Source organism: Chelon labrosus (assembly GCF_963514085.1).
Source record: "Chelon labrosus genome assembly, chromosome: 11".
Taxonomy (NCBI): domain Eukaryota; kingdom Metazoa; phylum Chordata; class Actinopteri; order Mugiliformes; family Mugilidae; genus Chelon; species Chelon labrosus.
Window position 1 is genome coordinate 20,725,974 of NC_140344.1, and position 21,367 is coordinate 20,747,340.

The 21,367-nt window shown below is 44.5% G+C and overlaps 1 protein-coding gene across 1 annotated transcript in view; it reads right to left on the reverse strand.

Annotated features, from left to right (window-relative positions):
- Positions 1-271: 271 nt before the first annotated feature.
- Positions 272-21,367, reverse strand: part of b4galnt4a (beta-1,4-N-acetyl-galactosaminyl transferase 4a) — a 136,881-nt gene continuing 115,785 nt past the window's right edge. The window contains exons 9-20 of the mRNA XM_084554412.1: positions 9,382-9,448; positions 6,792-6,956; positions 6,343-6,452; positions 5,749-5,849; positions 5,415-5,488; positions 3,776-5,309; positions 2,942-3,321; positions 2,652-2,805; positions 2,476-2,548; positions 1,612-1,765; positions 1,216-1,342; positions 272-496 (exon numbers count right to left, since the gene is read on the reverse strand). Coding sequence (XP_084410538.1) covers positions 382-496; positions 1,216-1,342; positions 1,612-1,765; positions 2,476-2,548; positions 2,652-2,805; positions 2,942-3,321; positions 3,776-5,309; positions 5,415-5,488; positions 5,749-5,849; positions 6,343-6,452; positions 6,792-6,956; positions 9,382-9,448 — 3,054 coding nt within the window. The 3' untranslated portion in view covers positions 272-381. The remainder of the gene's footprint in view (positions 497-1,215; positions 1,343-1,611; positions 1,766-2,475; positions 2,549-2,651; positions 2,806-2,941; positions 3,322-3,775; positions 5,310-5,414; positions 5,489-5,748; positions 5,850-6,342; positions 6,453-6,791; positions 6,957-9,381; positions 9,449-21,367) is intronic.

Sequence of the window (21,367 nt, forward strand, 5' to 3'; positions counted from 1 at the left end):
GTCCGTCTGAAAACATTGCACCAAAAAGGACAGAGAGTAAGAGAACAAAAATAACTCTCTTCTCTCTGTACAGTAGTTCAGTCAGTGAGGCAAAGTGATGACTCAGGTATCTGTCTGCGGAAGGAGCGCATCTCCAAATTTCCAGATTTGGACTCTGACGTTTTTCTCGTACAGACAAACAAACGTCAGGGCCCGGGGACGAAACAGAGGTGTCCCTGAAATGAGCCTCGTTTATGAAAGAAAAAATAAAGAAAAAGACAAAAAAAGGCAGAGTTCAGGCAGTGAGCGAGCTCCTACAGGTCTCTCTCTCACACACACAGTGGATCTGCAGGTATGTTTAGGACCATCTGATCATCAAAAAGGGGTGGGGATGGGGGGGCGCTATCCCTTAGGAGTTTTCTTGTTTTGGGCATTCCACATGCCTCTTTTGGAGTGGTAGTAGTGGAAGAAGTTCCTCAGGCGTAGTCTTTCCACTTCCAAACCGTTCTGCAGCACCCTAGGGGAAGAAGGGAAGAGAGAGAGGGAGAAAGACTGGTTTCAACCATTGACTGTTTCAACGCGGTTGTTTCCTCGTGTCATGCATCGCGATTAAACCTACAAGGAGAGTGTTTGCTCAGTTTTGAGGCTGAGATTTCCGACACCCCGAGAACAAATGAGAGGAACGAAAGTTGACATCTTAAAGGATAAAACTGGTGTGGAGGCAGGAATCCGAGAAGCGCACACCTTAAAACCCGGACTGAACCTGGAGAAACTAAAAATATATGCATGGCTCAAGAGCTCAAGAACTTAGGGGGAGGTTGTTGTTTTTTTTTGTAAACAAAGCCTTTAATTGGGTGCTTCTAAACTTTGGCAGAAGCTTCATTTCTCGACACCAGTTTAAAAGATGGAATAAGTCAGGCCTCGTCGTTTGAAATATTCCCTCGTCTTTTGAAAAGCCTGCCACTTCTTCCGATTTATCTTTCTTGTCCTGTTATCACTGTTTGCACTGAATGAGCAGGACATCTGTCATACAGAGGTGCCATACCACAGCGCTGGTATATAACTTTAACTGTAGCCAGGTGTGTTTTATGGGCAGTGATCTCAATATTTTAAACTTCCGTGCAACACATCGCAATTTTGTATAGCCTGTAATAAACACTGAGATGGGCTATATGACAAATACGAACTTTAGAAGCTTCTAATAGAGTTTATGTCATGTTGTGGTCGTTCAGTTACCTGTCCAGCAGCTCCCAGTCCTCTCCACCCCAGCGGTCTTTGAATTCCTCCGTGTTCATCCCTCCGATCTTATCAAAGTCCGACTTATAGATCCCGAACAGGCCGAAGCCGTTTACCTCCCAGTAACCTGAGAGGCAACAAAAAAAAAGGACTATGAGTTCCACTGCATGATGCAGCACCAACAATTATTATTATGAGAAAAGGAAACTCTGATGCAAGTATGTGCTCCTGAGGAATGCTCCTAGTAGATATCTGTGACTGGTGGACAAGTTAGACTGAAATTAAAAACTTTTAAACCTGCAAATATGTGAGTGTGATTATTCTGGTCTGAGCACGGACACTGTATGCGCTTGCATGCACGTAATGTGTGTGTGTGTGTGTTTATTCGTGTGTTACCATCAGGCTCCTGTGGCGAGCTACCGCAGCCGAGTCTCATGACAATGGGAGCAAAAGCAAGGCGTCCCTCCACGCAGTGCTTCCGGATACTTTCCAAGATGTTGAGAGGGAAGTGGATGTGCAAATCGCAGAGGAACACGATGCTGTGGCTATCCTGTGAGAGGAAATGCAGAAACACTCGTCTACATGTTCATGAAATCTCAATAATTATTCTCTAAACTGTCCTTTGTCTGGGAATACTGAGCATCTGTGGCGATTCTGTGCATGAGATGTTCACGTGCAGCTAATATTTTAGGATTAAAGAGTCGGGGCTAAGCGTCAGCGGTTCGTCTTCACTTCAAGAGCCTGCAGGTCATTTAGACATGAATGACAGCCCTGTCATCCCACCATGACAGCACTGACACTCAACTGACGGATCAACGTCTGTCCAAATTTCCAGCCCCCCTTGGGTGGGTGGGTGTGCGTGAGTGTGTGCAAGAGAGACAGCAAGAGAGACAGCCAGAGAATGGTGTAGGGGCACATGCACACAAATAACCTGTGAAAGGGAGCGAATGTGACAGCTATGGCATACACATGACAGAGGAAATGCAGCTATCTGTCTGAGCAATTCCCTGTCATCCACAGCGGGGCCCAGTGGGAGAAGGCCAAGGGAAGCAGGAGGAGGCTCGGAGATAAGGGCGAGATCTGCAGCCCGTGACAGACCAGCCTAGCAGTGATGTATTCATTATGCATGAGTGTTCTTTCCGTCTGTCCATCAGCCAGTAAAGGTCATGTGGTCAGTGTGAGTGTCTGACCTTCAGTGAGTGTCTTTTTCCTGCCAGTTCACATTTTGTTGTCTTCCATCTGTGTGTTGCTTGCTCTAACCTCAATCGTGTCCACTCCGATCTGCAGTCCGGCCGAGCGCTCAAAGTTCCCCTCTCTCCTGAGGTACTCATATCTGTTGAAACACAAGAGTATGCACAAAATCACAAGGTAGCCTTCAAAATATTGCAAACTGTACTTTAAATCACATTATATGGCAACTTGAGATGCGTGCACACCTTGGCACTGTGCTCTCTCTAAGCGCCTGCTCCACGTCCATGTCTTCACTCTCAAAGTCGACGATGATGATGCTGAAGTTGTCGTCCTTGGTTTGCCGGTGAAGATTCTCCATGTCAGAGATAAACTGCTGCACCCAGCGAGCCTGGTTTTTCACTGAAGGACAGTAAGGGGGCACACAGTTAGGAAAATATAATAACAACAAAGAAACTATTCTTCTGAACAGTTCCTTTCACGATGTTTATTCTGCATGTGCACAATTGCTTCCGGGTGAGTAGAGTTTATGCCTGACCTGGCACTACAAAGTGCACCATGACATCTCGCCTCCACTGCAGCATGACTGGCTGGCAAAGCAGGGGTTTAGCATAGGCAGTGCTCCAGGGTGTGGCCCCGGGCCGGACGGGGGACCGGGTAGAGGGAGGTGGAGGTGGGGGGGTGAAGCTGGGCGTGGCAGCGGCGGCAGGTGAGGCCGGTGCGGAGGACGGGGCGGAGTCGGTATTCTCTACGCTTTCATCTCCTTGTCTGCCGCGGTGGAGCAGCAGATAAATGTATTCGGAGAGACGTACCACGCTGCGGCCTCTCTCCATTAGCTCCAGCTCCACCAAGTACCGGTTCCCTCTTGCGGAGTCGCGGCGCTTCTCGACATTGATGATTCGCAGAAGCGTGTAGATCCTGAGGCAGAAACAGAGGGGATCTTGAGAAAACACAGACGGGGCTGCACACACAAAAAACAAATGGGAAGGCTACAAATGTAAAAGTGTATTTCTTACATCATTATCACAACCAGATCAAACGGTGTTTCTGTTAAGGCAGACCACTTCAAAAAGGCTGCTACTCATTACCTGCAGCACTCTAAAGTTAGCATGGCTGATAAGGAAAACAGAGAAGCTACTTCGCATAAAGTTTCGTAAGCATTGCTGCAAAAAATGGCAATCAGCACACCGAGCTCTGCTAACAAGACATAAAATCACAAGGGCATGACAAATATGCGCTCAGTAAAATTACTTTGGCTTTTACATGATGGTCAGCATAAAAAAAAAAAAAACCCACATTCGAGCTCACAAGGTTGCAAACATAAGCCCTCTTTGTCTCGCACTATTTTCTCTCCCTCTGCCTTTGCGCTTACCCTCCATTGCGTTCATTGAGTTTCTCCATGTACTGCGCCAGCACGTCCACCACTTCACTCTCTGCCAGCTGGAGGTTGCCAGACACGTTGCAGCGCAGGTCATTCCAGTCAGAGCGAAGCAGCTCAAAGTCCATGGGATTGACCGAGAAGGTCCTCTGCCAGTTGATGCTCTCCTCTGCCCAGCCCGGCCGAGCCTCAACCTCCTCGTAGCTGTAGTCTGACATTTCACCTTCCTCTGGTTCTGGCTCGGGGTCGGGGTCGGGATTAGAGCGGTTTGTGTCTCGGTCGAAGTCTGCTGGGTTGGGGTCTGGGTCCGGGTCTGGCTGCTGATGGGACTCGGTGATCTCTGAGGTCCTGAGGTAAGAAGTGACCCGTGATTGACCTTGTATTGTGTTTTCTGTGGAGTTTGGCAGGGTAACTGGAGAAGAAGGGGGGTCCTGGTGATAGGAAATTAAGGGGTTTCCTTTGCCGGGCACATCAGCCGCGGCAGTAGCCTTTAAATCCCAGGGCTCACGTTTCCTCTTCTTTTTCTCCAATTGTCTCGCCCCTTCTACCTTGTTGGCAGATTTCTGAACAGTTTCATTCTCTGTGTTGACTGTCCCATTTTGAGTCTTACCTTCTTTTGTCGGTGGGTTGGGCCAAAGCTGAGGGGCACCAATCAGGCTCCTCCCTCCTGTTACCCCTCCTCCACCATGTCCCTTGGTACCCAGATTGACCAGCCTAGTTGTCTTCCCAGTTTGGTACAAAAAGACCCCGGGGAAAACCTCTCTAGGGTGGCGATATGCCCTCTCCTCCCTCCTCTCTCGCCGCTGCTCCCTCTCCCTCTCCCTCTCCCTGTCCCTCTCTCTTTCCTTTGCAGGCCGGGGCCGCGTGATGTAGATCTTGTTCTCCTCCCTCTTCTCCTTCCTGCTCCCACCCAGTTTATTGTTGTGATCGTGCACGTTATTGTTGTGGGCGGAGTTGCTGAGGATCTGCCTGGCTCGGCTGGCAAGGGCAGAGAGAGATGACTTTGGGGGGAAAAGAAGAGAAGACTTGAGTTTAGGTCGTGTCTCAGCTCCCTTTTCTCCTTCTCCGCCACCTGTTCCCCCGCCTTTCTTGACAGGGTCCGGCTCTGCGGGAACACTTTGGATCCAAGACAGGGAGCGACCCCTAACCACACTGTCCATATCGGGATGAAGGACCCTCAGCTCAGTGTCTTCAGGTCCCTTCGTGTCCAGTCTCATATTACCCCTGGTGTGATCTCTTCCCCAGTCTCTGTCCGGATCCCTGTTCATCTGTCTATCTCTGTGAGGAAAGTGTCTCCTTTCTCTGCGGCGTACGACACTGTTGACTTCCCTTTCCTCTTCGGCATTGGGGTCTTCCTCCTCTTCCTCCTTCTCCCCACCAGCTGGTGTGGCCCCAGGTTTTGAGTGCTGATGGGAGGGGTTTGAGGTGTGGCCGGTCTGGCTGGGATGGGAGGGCTTTTTGGGCGACTGTGTGCCAACAATCTCTGCCTCGTCCTCTGCATCCACCACCTCCTCTTCCTCTAGGAAATCTGGAAACATAAAGGAGACTCAAGGTTGAAAGGGTGTGCATGCATGCGAGTAAATGCGAGCGTTTGGGCGCATGCATGAGTGTGCGCTTGCTCTTCATTAGTTACCATCTGGGTTGGGGAAGAAGAACGGTCTGTCATCTTCTTCCTCATCCATCTTCATATATTTGTAGAAACCAAACCTGGCAGACGAGACAACAAGCAACAGACACACACACACAAACACGCACGACCAAATGTATTAGCAGAAGGTTGAAGTTTCAATGTGCCCGGCAGCTTAATAAACTAAATATCTTAGCGAGAGGTCGCATTAATCACTTCTATCACATTCAAAGGCACTTGAAAGCTTATTCTGCATAATCGGGGTTCGGCGCCCACATATACGAGACAGAGACGAATGCTTCTTTAGCGCTTCAAGAGATAAAAGCCGTAATGTCCTTACTTCTCCAGGTAGATAGGGGACTCTCTGTAGAAACATTTGTTCTCCCGCTCCATGTGGGTGAGACGTGTGAAGTCATTGGGGTACACGAAAGACAAATAGACCTGCAGAAGAGTTAAATGTCAATCAAAAATACAGTCACCCAAGGTAACTAAAAGCTCTTTTCCATTTGTCAGTATTCACAAGCATTTAAACACAAGTCAGGCACTCTGCATGTTGTTGCATTTTGCTAGGTTGACCCTTGTTAAATCTAAAACAGATCTGCTGTGCAACCCTCATCCCCAGTTCACCGCTCGTCCTTGCAGCTGCTGCAGTAACTTTAGTTGCCCTAAAGGGGGGAGCAGAGCTCAACCCTACCCGCCTCTTTCTTCCTTTGTGTTTTGTTTGATGCAAAGGGAGAGATATCGCGGTAATGCCCAAATCAGCAAGGGCTGGTCCTCTGCTTTCTGTCCACTTTATCTGAATGTTGCACCGACTCTGTAAGGGACTACTCTTTAGCACTTGCACTTAGCAACTGGATCCACTTGTGAGAACCTTGCAGGTCTAATGCAGAGAAAATATTGTATCTGTTGCGACCCAGAAAAGAAATAGACTTACGAACTGCAGGCCTTGGTATCTGGCGATGGGAAAATCTTTGACGACGTAAGTTGGTGAGTAGAGACAAGCCGGAAGAACGTTTTCCAGGCGAGCAGGATCAATCATAGGGGCTGAAGAGAGAAACAGAGACAGAGAGAGAGAGAGGGGAAGGGGAGGTAAATATTTGACAGTGTACCCGCAGAGATATGTGTATGGAGCTCTGTCTTAAAGAGACTTAAGAGTCAGAAAGGTGGGAAATGATCAGGGCAATGCCAGCAAAAGCAGAATAGCACACAAAAAAATTTAACACAGGCAGCAAGACGGAATGACAGTCTGACTACAGCTAAAATGACGGCAACAGAGACTGTCAGCCAGACAGTCAATCAGGCAGTTAGAGAAAATGACAGGCCAGAAAATCAGTATGAGGACAGAAAAAGGGGACGGCGCAAAATGATGACTGGTGGATTTACTGCTGTAGAAGGTGTCCCTGGGATCGGGCTTCAGCATATCTGCTCCATGCGGCATGATGCCACCTCTCTCCAGACCCTGGGGCTGAAACTCCCCCGGGAGACGGATGTGACTGGCCAAGGTCTGGGGGATGTGGTCTACGCTGTTCATCTTCAGATTGGACTCATCTGAAAAAAAAAAAAAAAAAAAACAGCAACAGAGAAACACAGAGTTAGAGGCAGAGATTGTGCAGAAGAGGAAGTGAGGAAGAATTTCCCTTTCTATGGTCTTAATAATGTACAAATGTGATGTACACTGTTGGATGGAAAGCATTATTTGTAGCGCGGTCGTCATAAATCCTCACAACTGTGGAATGGGGAGAAAATGAACAGTGGACGGGAAGGACACAAAGAAAAAAGATGAAGTGGAAATGGGGGAGAAAAGGATAAAAAAAAAAAAGTTGGAGGTAAACAAAAACAGAACAGAGGAGAGTCATAATTATACCAAAATCGATAGCAGGGAAGGAGGGGAGAGCACGTGTGATTAATGGCATGTCAGGAGCAAAGCCTGATGGGAGAAATGCTTTATAATTAACAGGGTGGTCAGCATCATTTTTATCCTCCGGAGAATGCCGTGTGCACATTCTGTGTGTGTGTGTGTGTGTGTGTGTTTGTGCACAAGTAGTACACAGCGATAGCCCCTTTAAACTGCCTTTTTGGTAACAATAAGACATCTGTTGATCACATTCCTGGTTTCCACTACACACACGCAAGCCAAGACTAATTAATTATCCGTGTTACTGAGATTGTAAAAACAAGCAAATAAAACAATAGAACCATATTGTCTTTATTTTGCATCACGAGTCATTAATCAGTCGGGTTATCATTAAAACAAAAGTATTAGTGAATGTATGGTACGGATACTGACTATTGTTTCATGCTTATTTTAATTCCCTGGTCTTTTGGTAAATATGGTTTGCATTTGTGCAACTTTACATATTAACAACTGATCTCTGGGTGCCAATTGTGTATGTTTTCATTAATAAAGAGTGAACAAAATAATTTTCATATCACAAATTTTGCTTGCACACATAACCAATTATTATAAAACTTTGTGGATGTTAATCATCACTTAGCTTAAGAGGAAGAACACATTCAGAGGAAGTTTCTGCAGTCTTGTTTGGCACAATTACTTGAGTTTAATAAATTTGGGATTACTTCTCAAGGCTCTTTTAGGGTACTGCGGGGCCCAGACGGCGTAACCTAAGGACGTACGTACCCAATGCTGCTCTTTAAAAATGCCATCCAAACACTAGTCGGCGCGGTGTCTTTTTTGCCAGTCGGGTTAATTTTTGTTTCTACTTCCTGCTTCCCTTTCAACAATGGTGACTGAAACTTTCAGCAAAATTTTAATTTCAGTCACGACGAGTCATCCAAATGTTTGTATCTCCGAACCTCCTCAGTTAACCTTTGCTCGATGTGTTCCATCTTTATTGATCCAAAAGAATCAATTCGAAAATTGCCCAGATGGAGAAACAGCTGGAAATACTAAGCGGAAACACGCTACTACCAAGCCGACCAATCACAGCCCTTGCAGTCTGTGTAGTTACACTTCTGGGGAGGTGTACATCAGCTACGGCGCTAGGGTCTGCGTAGGGGTCTGCTGTGTCAACTTAACGCAGAAGTCTAAACCGCCTATCATGCTGTCTAACGTCTAAAGACATGCAGCTGCAGAGGATTTGTATAATTTGACACCGATTGCTGAGCAACCCATCTGAGAAAAAGAAGCCGATGAAGTTCAAAAAGAATGGGTATTATTTATTTCACAGGGTAAGAAATAAGATATTCTTCTTATGAAGTGCTACAACCGCTGAAAACACATTGATGTTAACTGGAAGCTAATTCAAGACCTTAATTAAACTGAGCAGCACGGAGAACAAGCGTCCCAGAACAAAGCCAACATAAAAAAAAAGGGGAATTAATATGAAATGCTTTCCAGCGTGAGGGAATGGAGAAAACCGGTGAGGGAGAGGGCGATGACATAAAGGGCGGAGAAGGGATGGATGGGTGGAAGGAGACAGCTGAGGAGACGGCGACGACGCCTGAATCCAGCAGGTGACCTCATATGCTGTGTGAGGCTTCATTCTTCTCTGTCACAGCTTCTTGTCATAAACAAGAAGGCAGGGATTTGGCATACATCCACAGAACACTACTGCGGCTCTGCCCAGGATGACAACTCCACACATCATTTTCTGTGCAGCTGGCATTTTCCCCCTGTTAACGATACTGAATCCTTGTGACGCGTTACTATTCTTGGAGCTGGAGAGGTTAGACATCTACTGAGGAGCTAGTGTTCTCATGTTTGCTACGAATGGCAGAGAAAAACAGAGCTTTCAGATCTTTTAGATTTTGCATCTTCTGTTTTGGCCCCGCATAGAAAAGATAGGTTCTTAAAAAGTGACATCTGCAACCGCTCCATGAGAAAACACTTTTTGGGCCTACATCAAGACCTGGACAGCAAATAATCTGAGAGACTAGACAGAAGAACATTTTGGTGGGAAGTCGACAGAAAAGCTTTCCAATCAATGCATCAGCAGGGATGAATAGCTCTTACCTGTGTACAGGGAGATGTAGGCCGAGTCTATCACTTCATATTTCAGACCAGGGAGGAATGGACGCCACTGGGAGAAAGCAGAGAGAGAAAAGGGACTGAGTGAAAAGAGAAAACTGAATGCCAACATGTGGAAAGCATAAGGCGGACAGAAGTCGTCCATCACTGTTTGCCAGCTAAACCGTGACACTCTCCGTTATTGATCTTCGCAACATCACAGGATCGATCGGATGATGGGTTTTTGTATAAACACACTTACCCAGACAGCGAGAGAGGAGGCCGAATGGAAAATGCGGCACACGAACAGAGAACAAGAAATGCAATGCCGTCAGGGGTAAAGGGAGGAAGTAAACACGAGGAGAGAAAAAAAATAAACGGAGAAAATAGACCATGAACGAAACAAGAACATGGGCGCGAATAAGACGGTGACGAGACGAGTAGGTGTTAAAAAAAAAAGGAAAGATCTAGTAATGACCTGAAAACAGAGAAGCATCGAGAGAGAGAAATAAACAGAGAGGGAGTGAGACAGAGAGAGACATGCTACAATTCTTTTAAATAGATTTCACAATTACCTCGTCACTTCTGGTTACCCAGGATATAATCACAGGAGACAGGTCATTTTCCAACCCTCGGCTTGAGAATACAAATATAAACATCCTCCTCAGGCACATGCAAATGCCTCCACATGTGAATGCACAACAGGCACGCAGCGTTTCAGATTTCGAGGCATTTTGCCATAAATGTAGCAGTGGCCATAGTAGCAGTTTCTGACACGCAAAAGATAAGTTGTCTTGTGTTATAGTTATAGCGTGTGAGCCAGTGATTCACACTCCTGCTGATACATAAGCACCTGTGCCCACAGAAGTGCACATAAGAACAACAAGCAAGGACACAGACTAACATCATGCTGAGCAGCAGCAGGGAGCGGCTCAGTGAGCAACCAAAGGCTTCAGGATTATATCATTATTTCAGGGTGATTGTCATCAAGGTCAAGCCAGATGGCTATCATAGCCGGACCCAAGAAAGGACAAAAAACAAATAAATGAATAAATGAAAAATAGAGAAGTTTTACCCAACGGAAACACCAACAATGACATAAAATAACAAATATGTGGCGTGTCAGTCTGGGGACGTGTAATAGTGCCTGTACATTACATCAGAAGTGTCACACCAAAACTAAAGCAGCTAAAAGGGGATTCATTCTATAATGGGAGGCAGAGCCTTCAGCTTTCAGGCTCCTCTCCTGTGGAACCAGCTCCCACTTTGGGTTCGGGAGGCAGACACCCAATCTATTTTTAAGGTTAGGCTTTTTGGTAAAGCTTATAGTCAGGGCTGGACTGAACCATAATTTAGTTATGCTGCTATAGGCCTAGGCTGCTGGGGGAAAATGCACTGAGCACATGACCTCTACTCTCTTTTCTCTAGCACCAAGCTCCTACCCTTTAATTTCTTCTCTCTAGCACTGAGCTCCTATCCTCTAATTTCTTTTCTCTAGCACCAAGCTCCTATCCTAATTTCTTTTCTCTTTCACCAAGCTTCTGTCCTCTAATTTCTTTTCTCTAGCACCGAGCTCCTATCCTTTAATTTCTTTTCTCTAGCTCTCTAGCACCAAGCTCCTGTCCTCTAATTTCTTTTCTCTAGCACCAAGCTCCTATCCTCCAATTTCTTTTCTCTAGCACCAAGCTCCTATCCTAATTTCTTTTCTCTTTCACCAAGCTTCTGTCCTCTAATTTCTTCTCTCTAGCACTGAGCTCCTATCCTCTAATTTATTTTCTCTAGCTCTCTAGCACCAAGCTCCTGTCCTCTAATTTCTTTTCTCTAGCACCAAGCTCCTATCCTCCAATTTCTTTTCTCTTGCACCAAGCTCCTATCCTCCAATTTCTTTTCTCTTGCACCAAGCTCCTGTCCTCTAATTTCTTTTCTCTAGCACCCAGCTCCTGTCCTTTAATTTCCTCTCCATTACTACTCATGCGGTTCTGTGCTACTACTGTATAGCATGTTAACTGCTGTGTGCCCCTCTCTCCCACTTTAGTCAGATGTATGTGTCTATGACAGATGTATGTTCATCTCACTCCACCTATCCTCTCTCTTCTCTAACTTTTTCTGTCTCTACCCTGCCAGCCTTGGGCAGAAGGGTCCCTCCATATGAGCTGGGTTCTGCTCAAGGCTTATTCATGTCTAAAGGGTGTTTTTCCTTGCCACTGTCGCCTTCATGCTTGCTCTGGGGGTTTCAGGCTGGGTTTCATACCGGATTTTGTGAAGCATCTTAAGACAATTTGTATCGTTACTGATGCTATATAAGTAAAACTGAATTGAAAAACTGAACTGAATTCATATGACACTTGTTCTTCTCCTACTATGACGTGTGAAAATGACTTCTTCACTCCGTTCACTGATCTTAAAGCTCACACGAGGGGGGGATCAGGAAGTAGGTGAGTCTTTCCTATGACCCAATGAGCCGTTACTTAACTGGACCACACTACAATGTTCACGCAAATGTTTACCTAAATTCTTAGCTTGTAAATGTTCATTAAAAAATTCTCGAGATGCAATTTCTAGAATTACTCTGTACACAAGTCATGGTCTTTTTAATCACATGTCTAGATTTCTTTGGTACAACACAGTATTTACTTTCTCTATGAGCTGTAAGTAGTTAACAGAATTTCTCAAATGCACAACAAAAAAAAAGGAACACCTTTGAATTCAAGATTCAAGATTCAAGATTCAATGGTTTCAAGTTTTCCAGGCAATTGTTAAATTTCAAATAGGAATCTATGACAGTTGACGCTTTGACTTGTGGTTTGTAGTCTCGGCTACGTGCAGGGAGAAAGTTATCACAGGATTCATCCTTTTCAGGGCCCAGCGGAGCACAACGCTGTCGCTGTCCCATCAGCCTCGGAATACGAGACACACACACATAAACACTTGGGCACCTGCATGATGATGATGATGATGATTGCCTGGTCTCATTTCATTTATGAAGAATTCCTCCAGCCGGCTGTGTGTGTGCACCTAATATATGCACATGCACGCAGTGTTGTTTGTGAGGGTGTGAATACGGGAGCGTACGCTGAATGCGTCTGTGTGTGTGTACGGGTCGACTAGTGTTGACAGGAGTCAGCATGAAAAAGCAGAGGCCTGCTCATTGGCCCTACACATTCAACAGAGAGGAAAGAAAATCAATATGTGAGGGGAAATAATAAAAAGTACCAATTTCAGACCAAAATGACAACGGGCAGCCAGCAGTGTTGTTTCTTCAGGCCGGGACCTCCTGCTGACACATGAAAGTTTGATATTGTTTTCAATCAGCTGGCCGAAAGTGGGTATTGTTCCTACTGATAGCGTGTGGTTTGATGGCCGCTGGAGCAACGCACTGCTCTTTCATTTCAACCCACACACAGACACACACACTCAGAGGTCATCAAGGTTTTTTTTATCCCTCAGTGATCAGGAGTTTATTGCCTCTGCTAGCTGCCGCGATTGTTTTCTTCAACTCAATAGGCTGCATCACAGCCCGAGGCACTGCAGATATGAAGTTGGTTTGTTGTTGTTAACAAATAAGAGGTAAAAATATAATTAGACTGTTTTACCGGGTTTAAAAATCACTTCACGTATGAGGTCAATTGAGAATAATGGAAAGTAAAAACCTATAGGTGGGTGGTACATGCATAAGTAACAGCCACATGAATGCCAGGTCCAAAAGTTTCCAACAGAACGTTGTATTGTTACAAGATGTTCAATATGATTTATTTCTCCTGTCAGTGGTTTTAATGTTGTGGCTGATCGGCATATAGCTCAGCTTTGACACCATGTGCAGTTTTGTCACACTGCACATCCTTTTCAGATGCACGGTGTGATTGGTCTCGGTGGAGGCGCATCTACAAAGGTCACATTATGATCGCTAAGTGCCAAAACAACTCGGGGCGGTTGTAACTGAGGGGAAAGAATTGTAGACGGTTCTCGCTATTGGCGGAGCAATTATAAAACCACAGGAACCTTTTGTCATCATTATGAGTCGGAGTGAAAGGCAGAACACAGCACAGGTGCTCTCGCTGACCTGCCTTTGTGTGTCCGTTGCCAGACAACTGTTCGGCCAGAGCAACGGTGACTTCATCGAGAGTGACATCTTGCTAACAAGCCACGAATTATGTCCTGCAGTCGTGGCACAGAGAAGTCAAAGTGGCACCCAACAAGATAATGAGAGCCTGCACGTTAACAACCTTTGAATGTTTGTCTCTTTGATTCACTGGTTAGCTTAGAGGCATATGCCGCGTGTTATTCTAGCGTGAGCTTTTGGATCATTTGGATCAAACATTTAACTCTGAATAATAGAAGGTATAGTTGCAAATTTTAGGTTATATGCCGATTTGCTTTCTTGCAGAGAGTTAGTTGAGAGAAACCTGGAATACCCCTGGCACACATCGAGCCTGAACCGTATTCCGAGAAACAGGGCGCAGTCCCCTTTGAGGCGTATCACCTTTCACCCTTCACAAACAGTGGAAGAGCATTTACATTTTAATAGACACACTTTTGCCAGATATAATTAGCCATTCAAGTCAGTGTTTAAGACTACATTTTTAATAATGTTTTGTCTCTCGAGAAGATAAGTGAGACAACAGGAGTAGTGTGGCGCTACGGTGCTGCCCACAAACAGGCCCCTGGCAGCATCAGGGTGAGACTCTTGACAGCCTCTGAACACAAACCTCCCCAGAACAGCACAGAATTCTTCGCTTTGCCGACACTAATATAGAATCTGTATACAATGAAAGTCGACAATGACATGTAAGAAAAGCCGAGAAAGCACCTAAACAAAAACTATAGCGTGGAAACAAAGATGTAAGCTCCTGAATGACTATGCTCTCATATCAACTGCCAGTTAAACATAACTAAACACTTACATGCCAGAAGATGAATGCCACTCGCCGTTCCCGGTCTGTGACACGAAAACAGTGGCTGTTTTTCATGTCATATCGTGTCTCGCCCCGGGGACGATGGTAGCAATATCCAAAGAGAGATGAGGAGGTGGATACAGAGACGGGGTGCTTGATTTTCTATGTTGAATTATACATTAGCTAAAGTCGCGGAATGAGACCAGACATTTTAGAAAGACAAATGAATCCAATATCCATAGCGATTGCTGGCAAGTTGTAGTCACTGCATTTACAGAGATGCCTGATGTGCCATGAGGAGAAACTACTTAGTTACGCTAACAATCCCGGTAGATTCAAATCAAGCCAAACGGGCACGAGAGACTGCCCTAGCCATGTGGTTGCTTTGTGCATGACCAAAGCTTACGTCAATGAAAACAAACTTATGACAATGACAAATAGGTTCATTGGATAACATAACGCTCAGTGGGAAAGCAGTCGCCCCTGAAAAATGTTTCTGACATGGAAACAAATAAAGACAAAACGGCTATAATGAAAACATTTGCAGAGTAAATGGCAGATTTTCAACATGGAATGGTCGTGCATATTCAGTATGATGAACATGTGTTTGAATAAAGACAAGGTCATTAAAAGACAAGGTCATTAAAAACTGAAAAAAATGAATCAAAGGGTGCAACAAAAAGTATCCAGGCAAAGGGGGAAACAGAGCTACCACGACAAGTTCCAATCAGAAACAGGACTTACTGGGAAGATACGTCCTCAAGTCTATTCAAATTGAACTGAACACTTAAGAATTCTTAATTTCCAAATATATTTCACTGAAGATAAAAATCACAGCGACAGGATAAAGATAGCGCAAGCACACGAAAGTTAACATGACAAGGGCACAATGAATACGGGTGACAAGCCTCTACGCCGCTTCCTTTTTTTAATGCTGAAATGCTCTGTCGTGTGTGGGATGGTGCTCTATGGGATGTGTCTGATCAAATCTGCATGATGGCTGGAGCAAAGCTGGCGTACGAGACAGAAGGAGAAGACACGAAATTAGCTCTGGTAGCAGCTTTAAATCCCTGTAGGCTGACAGTGTGAAAGTGTCTGTCTGGAGGTTTGAGAATGAGAATAACATGAATTAAAATAATTAGTCGTACAGTTAGATTTCCCTGATTACAGGAAGCAGCCCCCGCTGAGAGTCGATGCCCGAGTCTTGCACTTTCCAATCTTTATGAAGAGATAGAGATCACCCTGCAATCATTTCAGTCATTTATAGTGCCCTCTAGAGGACGGGATGACAAAGAACAAGGTAGAGTAATGATCACATGCCGTTTAAAGGGGAACTACTGTTTTTTCAACCTGGACCTTATTTCTGGCATAAAATACAGTCGTTTACTCACCCATATAACTTTTCTGTAACTTTTCTCAACGGGGAATAGCACTAGCGTACGATAACAAAATATTGGGGAGTTTCGTGGGAGAGGCAGGGTACACCCTAGACAGGTCAACGACCGTATTTTATGCCAGAAATAAGGCCCAGGTTGTAAGAAACAGTAGTTCCCCCTTAAGACTGATGCAAGTTAAAGGTTAATGAGTGTCCTCTTGTGGCCATATAATAGCCTGACCAACAACTTTGCTACAAACATGGGGACAAAACCATCTTGATGCATTTGAAATGCATTTCAAAATGAAATGTGATGAGAAATGTAAAAAGGTGCGTATCATAAAAATTGACATAAACTGGATCAAACTTTGGAAAGCGCATTTGAAAGTGTAAAGGATAATACAGTGAATAAAAACTCCATAAGCCTGAGAGAACTGCTGATCTAGGCTAAAAAGAATAACTTTTGAAAAGACGCATATCGTAGCTTCACAGGTCACTTGCTCCACAGCTGATTTATATTGAGAGGGGAAGGTGTGAGGCACATGTTGAGAGGCCGGCGTGTGTGCAGCTGTGAACACACCGGCGAGAGTGTGGAGGTCGGATATATGGCCGACATGGGTGCGCATATTAATCGTCGGGGGGCTTGGCCTGGCAGGAGTGCTAAAACAGAGCTGTTAAAATTGTGCATTTAAATCCCACACTCCTGCCTGTCCATAAACTTGCCACCGCTAATTAAGGTGCGACTCTCTTCTCTTCTTTCTCTCACTCCCTCTTCCTCTCAATCACGCCATTTAACGGCCAGCGCGTTCCTTCATCCCGTCACATGGCTAGCAATGGATGTTTTCCATTAGGCTGGGGGAAAAGTCCTCCGTTTCACTGACTAACGGCAATTAAGAAAGTTAATGAAACTACTGCTCACTAAATCATCCATCGTGTCACGCAGACCATTTAAATAAACAGTCATAATTCTGGAAAGAGTTTATTTGAGGGTAATTGAGGGAAATCACTGAAGCAGGTATGTGGCGAGCGCGGAGGAAAAGGTTCAGTCAGAGTGCAGGTTTCGTAATTCGCCTATTCAGCAACACAACAAACTCCTCATTCACGGGCTTGCTGTTCCTAAATACAAGAACAGTTGTTTCCATCCCCTTGGGGAAAGCGTGGCGTATTCCAAACCCGTCTCTTCCTGTTGTTTATGTTCCACTTTCCTGCAGCCCTCCTCCCTAATTCGCACCCACAATGAAAGAGAAACAAGCCGACACAGCGCAAGAACACGGATTCTCTTTCTCATGTTCACGCCCAAAAGGTAACTTTCATACTGAGCTTGTGTACTATTTGATATTTACTCCTTCTTGTCTCTTCATAGGAAGGACTATAAAACAAACACTTTCCCAGAAGAAAAGCCCACCTCTGCCCATACGATCACAGCTTCACACGGGACATAGAAGAAAGAGCTGTGAATCCACACTATCTGCTCTTTAACAAATGAGTGCCTGGCTTTCTGTGGATTTATGTGAGCCCTGGGCTTATGCTGTTGTGGGCCGGTCACGGTAAATCTGCTATTTTCGTCAAGGTGTGAAATGTATTCCGCTGTTAAATCACACACTGGGGCCTTGCTAAGACAGCACACCGCGCGCACACACACACATCCGTGCACCATCTTGATTTGCTGCATGACTTTTATATGCTTCATTAAATTGTTTCTACTAGTACAAACTGACTTTGATGGCCTCACGGGTAGTTGGCTGAGGGGAAGAGCGAAAAAGACTGGGAAGCCGGAAGGGTGATGGATTTGCGCATGACCTTGATTTGCTAGTAGACACAATCACATAAACAGTTGTCAGGATGACTGGCAATGTCTGCTAGAGAGATTTGAATGACAAATGCCAGAAGGCAGAGAAATACTTCAGATAAAAGCCTCCAGAATACACCGTATATATATCTACCTTCTTCCTCGTTCTCATGACACATTTCTTTCCTCGTCCTCTCTTTAATTTTGGCTCCATTCACTCTTTGTCCTTAGATAAAGCCAGTGAGACCTCATTAAGAGACAAATACCTTTAGTTTGAAGGTCACATACCTGTAAGGCCAGTGCAACCGATTTGGTTGGAAGTTTACTACGTGCATTTCTTTTACAGAATTGCACCTTTGCTATTGTGGAATGAGCAGCGATGACGGTCAATGCTATATTCTACTGTCCACCTGGAGGTAGACTGGAGGTCATAGTCAACTATAGTATTAATTTATTTTTTCTTATTATTACGATGCCATCCCAACTATTTGTACAACAATTTATACAGTATATGAAATGTCTGCACATCAAATAACGAGCATGCGTTTTGTATGAGTCTGTCTTTTAATTACCGTAATAACGCAGATATTGGATTTAGCGACCAATAGCTGCTGTCCAGTTCATGTGCAGAAATACTAAACATAAGCTGTTGAGACGTGGCTTTCTATGGACAAATGTATGTAAGATTAAATCAATCAAATTTATAGCAAACAGCTGACTTCCAATCTAAGTTTGCTATCTAGCTAGAGAAGTTAAGCTAGTTCACGTTATGGCTGGAGTCGTTTCCTCCAAGTTTGACCTACTTTCTTTAAATAACTGTCAATCTCCATGGTCTAAAAAAAAAAAATTTAAATCAAGAGCACAAACATCGGGTTTTAAAACGTGGCGGTAACAGCGAACAACGCAAATAGCTTCACATGCTACGTGAGGTGTCCGTGCCATTTTCTCTGTCGGGTTAAACGCAGTACAGAGCAGGTGAGTGACCGGTGTGTGGGGAGGGTCTGGGGGAAGAGAGGGAGAGATGCTTTTGGGAGATATAGGAAAAACAACGCAAGCACAACGTAGTTGGAAACGAACACTTCCAATTCGATATGAGTAAATTAGACTCTGGTGGGCTGACATACTATTAACGTTGTATGGGAAACCCTGATGTCTCCTTTAATACATGGCGTCAAAAGAGAAAAACCAATGCATTTTTAAAAAAAAAAAACAAAACAAAAAAAAAAACAGTTTTCTTGTAAAACACATAAAGCTGAGAGAGTCAGGAGTCGGGTTTACATAATAAAAGTATTTAAAAGCTGTCCTAGTCAACAATTAACAATGTTAAATATGAATTGGTAATGAGGTAGGAGAGTCACAGTGACAAACCAACAATTTTTTGCCAGTTCTACAATTCCCTTAGATATATGGAGTACTTTATCATTTTGTGGCTCACTGTTCTGGTTTTAAGGCTCAGTCTTTGCTGTTTTGGATCAGCAGGCAGCTGCAGGCAGGCACAGTCAAAATGACTCGGCTGTGAACTAAAGGCAGTATATGATAATATAGTGGTACTTTCCTTAGCTGTGAGACCAAAACAGAGTCAAAAGTGGAGTGAATATTGGGCAATACTAATATTGCTCACCATCTGCAGTGAGTGCATGTATTTATCAACACATTCACAACATCAACTTCACAAGATTGTGTTTAACGGTTGTCGTCAAGCCCCCAAAGAATCCACTGAGGCAGGTTTAAGGCTCAACCAGTGGCCAAAACACAATAACACAGTGGCTTATAATACTATATGAAAGGCATGTCTCACAAGTTTTTCAAAACAGCACATACTAATTCAGCCTCAGAAAGTGTGTAGCATGCCTGGATATGACTCATGCGCATGCACAGGAGGTTGAGCCATAATACTAACAAAGTGTCTTTGAAGAACTTCAGAGGTGTGGGTGAAAGCCTAGAACCTTCATGCATCTATAGAGTGACTGTATAGGGCTTTGGCTGCTGCCCAAAACGGCGTAAGCCAAATGACTGCCAACAATGCCTCCACTGCTCACAGGAATTTGTTTTGCCCACAGTGTATAGTTATTTATGAAATCCTTACTAAGTGCTATAATACAGCAGCTTGAGCAGGGTATACTGCTGACTCTCTTCATAATTTCCACTGCTGCAGACTCCATACTCGAACCAAAGCCTGAGTGACGCTTCACAAGTGTTTGCCTTCATGACCAGAGAGCTTGCCAGAGCAAGTTTCCTCTACAAACTTCACACCTTGTCTATCAGCTCAGTCAGCCAGCACATCAATTTGGCAGTTTCCCTACAACCCATCTTGGAGGAACTGCAATGTCAGCCCACTGTTTCCTGCCCAAGCTCTGAGACAACATATAGCTCGCTTCCAAGTCTGATGTGCGGTTAGTTCGTTATAGAGGCCACAGGAAAAGCTGTGGCTTGTCCAAGCAGAAACTTGGGTTTGTGATACCATATTACACGCTAACAGTTGATTTGAAAGATGTTCCGGTGAGTGACACCTGCACTTCATTTTTTTGGGCTTAACGTGGCTGCCCTTATTTATGTGGTTTGTCAGCTCCTTTCGATCTGCAACTGAAGAGAGTCAAGATTCTTTGGGACCTTGTTGGTGTGAGTCATCTTGGTATTAAATACCACGCCTGGCAGTCAAGAAGGATGGATTTAAAAAGCATATTAAGGTGTAGCTAACAAATTCAAGATGACCACCAGTGTTTACTGGGGTTTAAATCTAGTATGAAGACGATTCTGCAGAAGATTGCTATCTTAGCCTCCCTTATCAAATATCCATATGACTTTGCTGATATACTGAGGTGTATGTTGACCTTGTGTGGATACCTGTGATATATCACCAGATATAGCATAACACATCTGGTGTTGCCTTGCATCTTTGCAACAAGAGATATATGGTTAAAATACACCGTTCTAAAATCTAATCTACAATAGCTTACATTGCACTGGAGCAAACCCTACCTTTCCCCCCTCGTCCCTTTGCAATGAAACACAGCTCATCAACCAATGAGTTGGAGTCACTAGTCCAGCAACAAGGACAACCGTGTATCCTTGCAGGCTTTATTGCATTATATATCTCAACAACTGATAGTCGGATTGTCCTGTCCAGAGGCTCTCCAAATAAAGACGAAGGTACCGCCACTGGGATGAGGCCTGCCATGGGCTGTAAATTATTAGTTAGATTTGAACATCATTAACAGCATATTCATAACACACCCACATTAATGACCCACATCATCATCCCGAAGCAACTGTGTAGTATGATACTCGTGAGACCTGCCATTAATAGCTAACATGTCGTAGCGGCTTAGTGAGCCTCAGAAAAGATATTGTAACAGTTGCCAGATGATTAATCCAATTTTTGAACATTAAATTAGTCTAGAGGCTCATGCGTGTTGGTAGTATAGTTGCTTGCCTTTCTTCCTCATACATACATAGTCTTCTACATATGTCTCATTGCTTTCACGTATGATCCACAGAGCTCTACAATACTCTACAAACTGTGTTACACTATCGAGAACTGAACACAGCAGGGCCGGAAATTGTGCTGGTCATTATGAGTCATTATGTGATGAATGTTTTGTAAAAACTGAAAAGACATTTAACTATATAAAAGCCTAGGAAGAAAATAAAATGAGATAATAGGAAAACAGAAATATGAGCAGAGAAATGCAGCCAGAGGCACTCCGACAGAGGAGATAAAGAAAGAACAAGAAACACAGAGAAAATTACGCTGTAGTTCTCTAAAGTAAGAAGAGTGCAACTCCAGCAGCTCTGCAGATGATGATGATGGTCACCGCGATGGCGATAACCTGAGGCTTGTTAAGAAATTTATTCCATATACACGCCAGTGATCTCTTTTTATCATCTGCCCTCCCACTCAAAGTACAGCCTCGCACCGGCCGTGTGGGCTCTCGT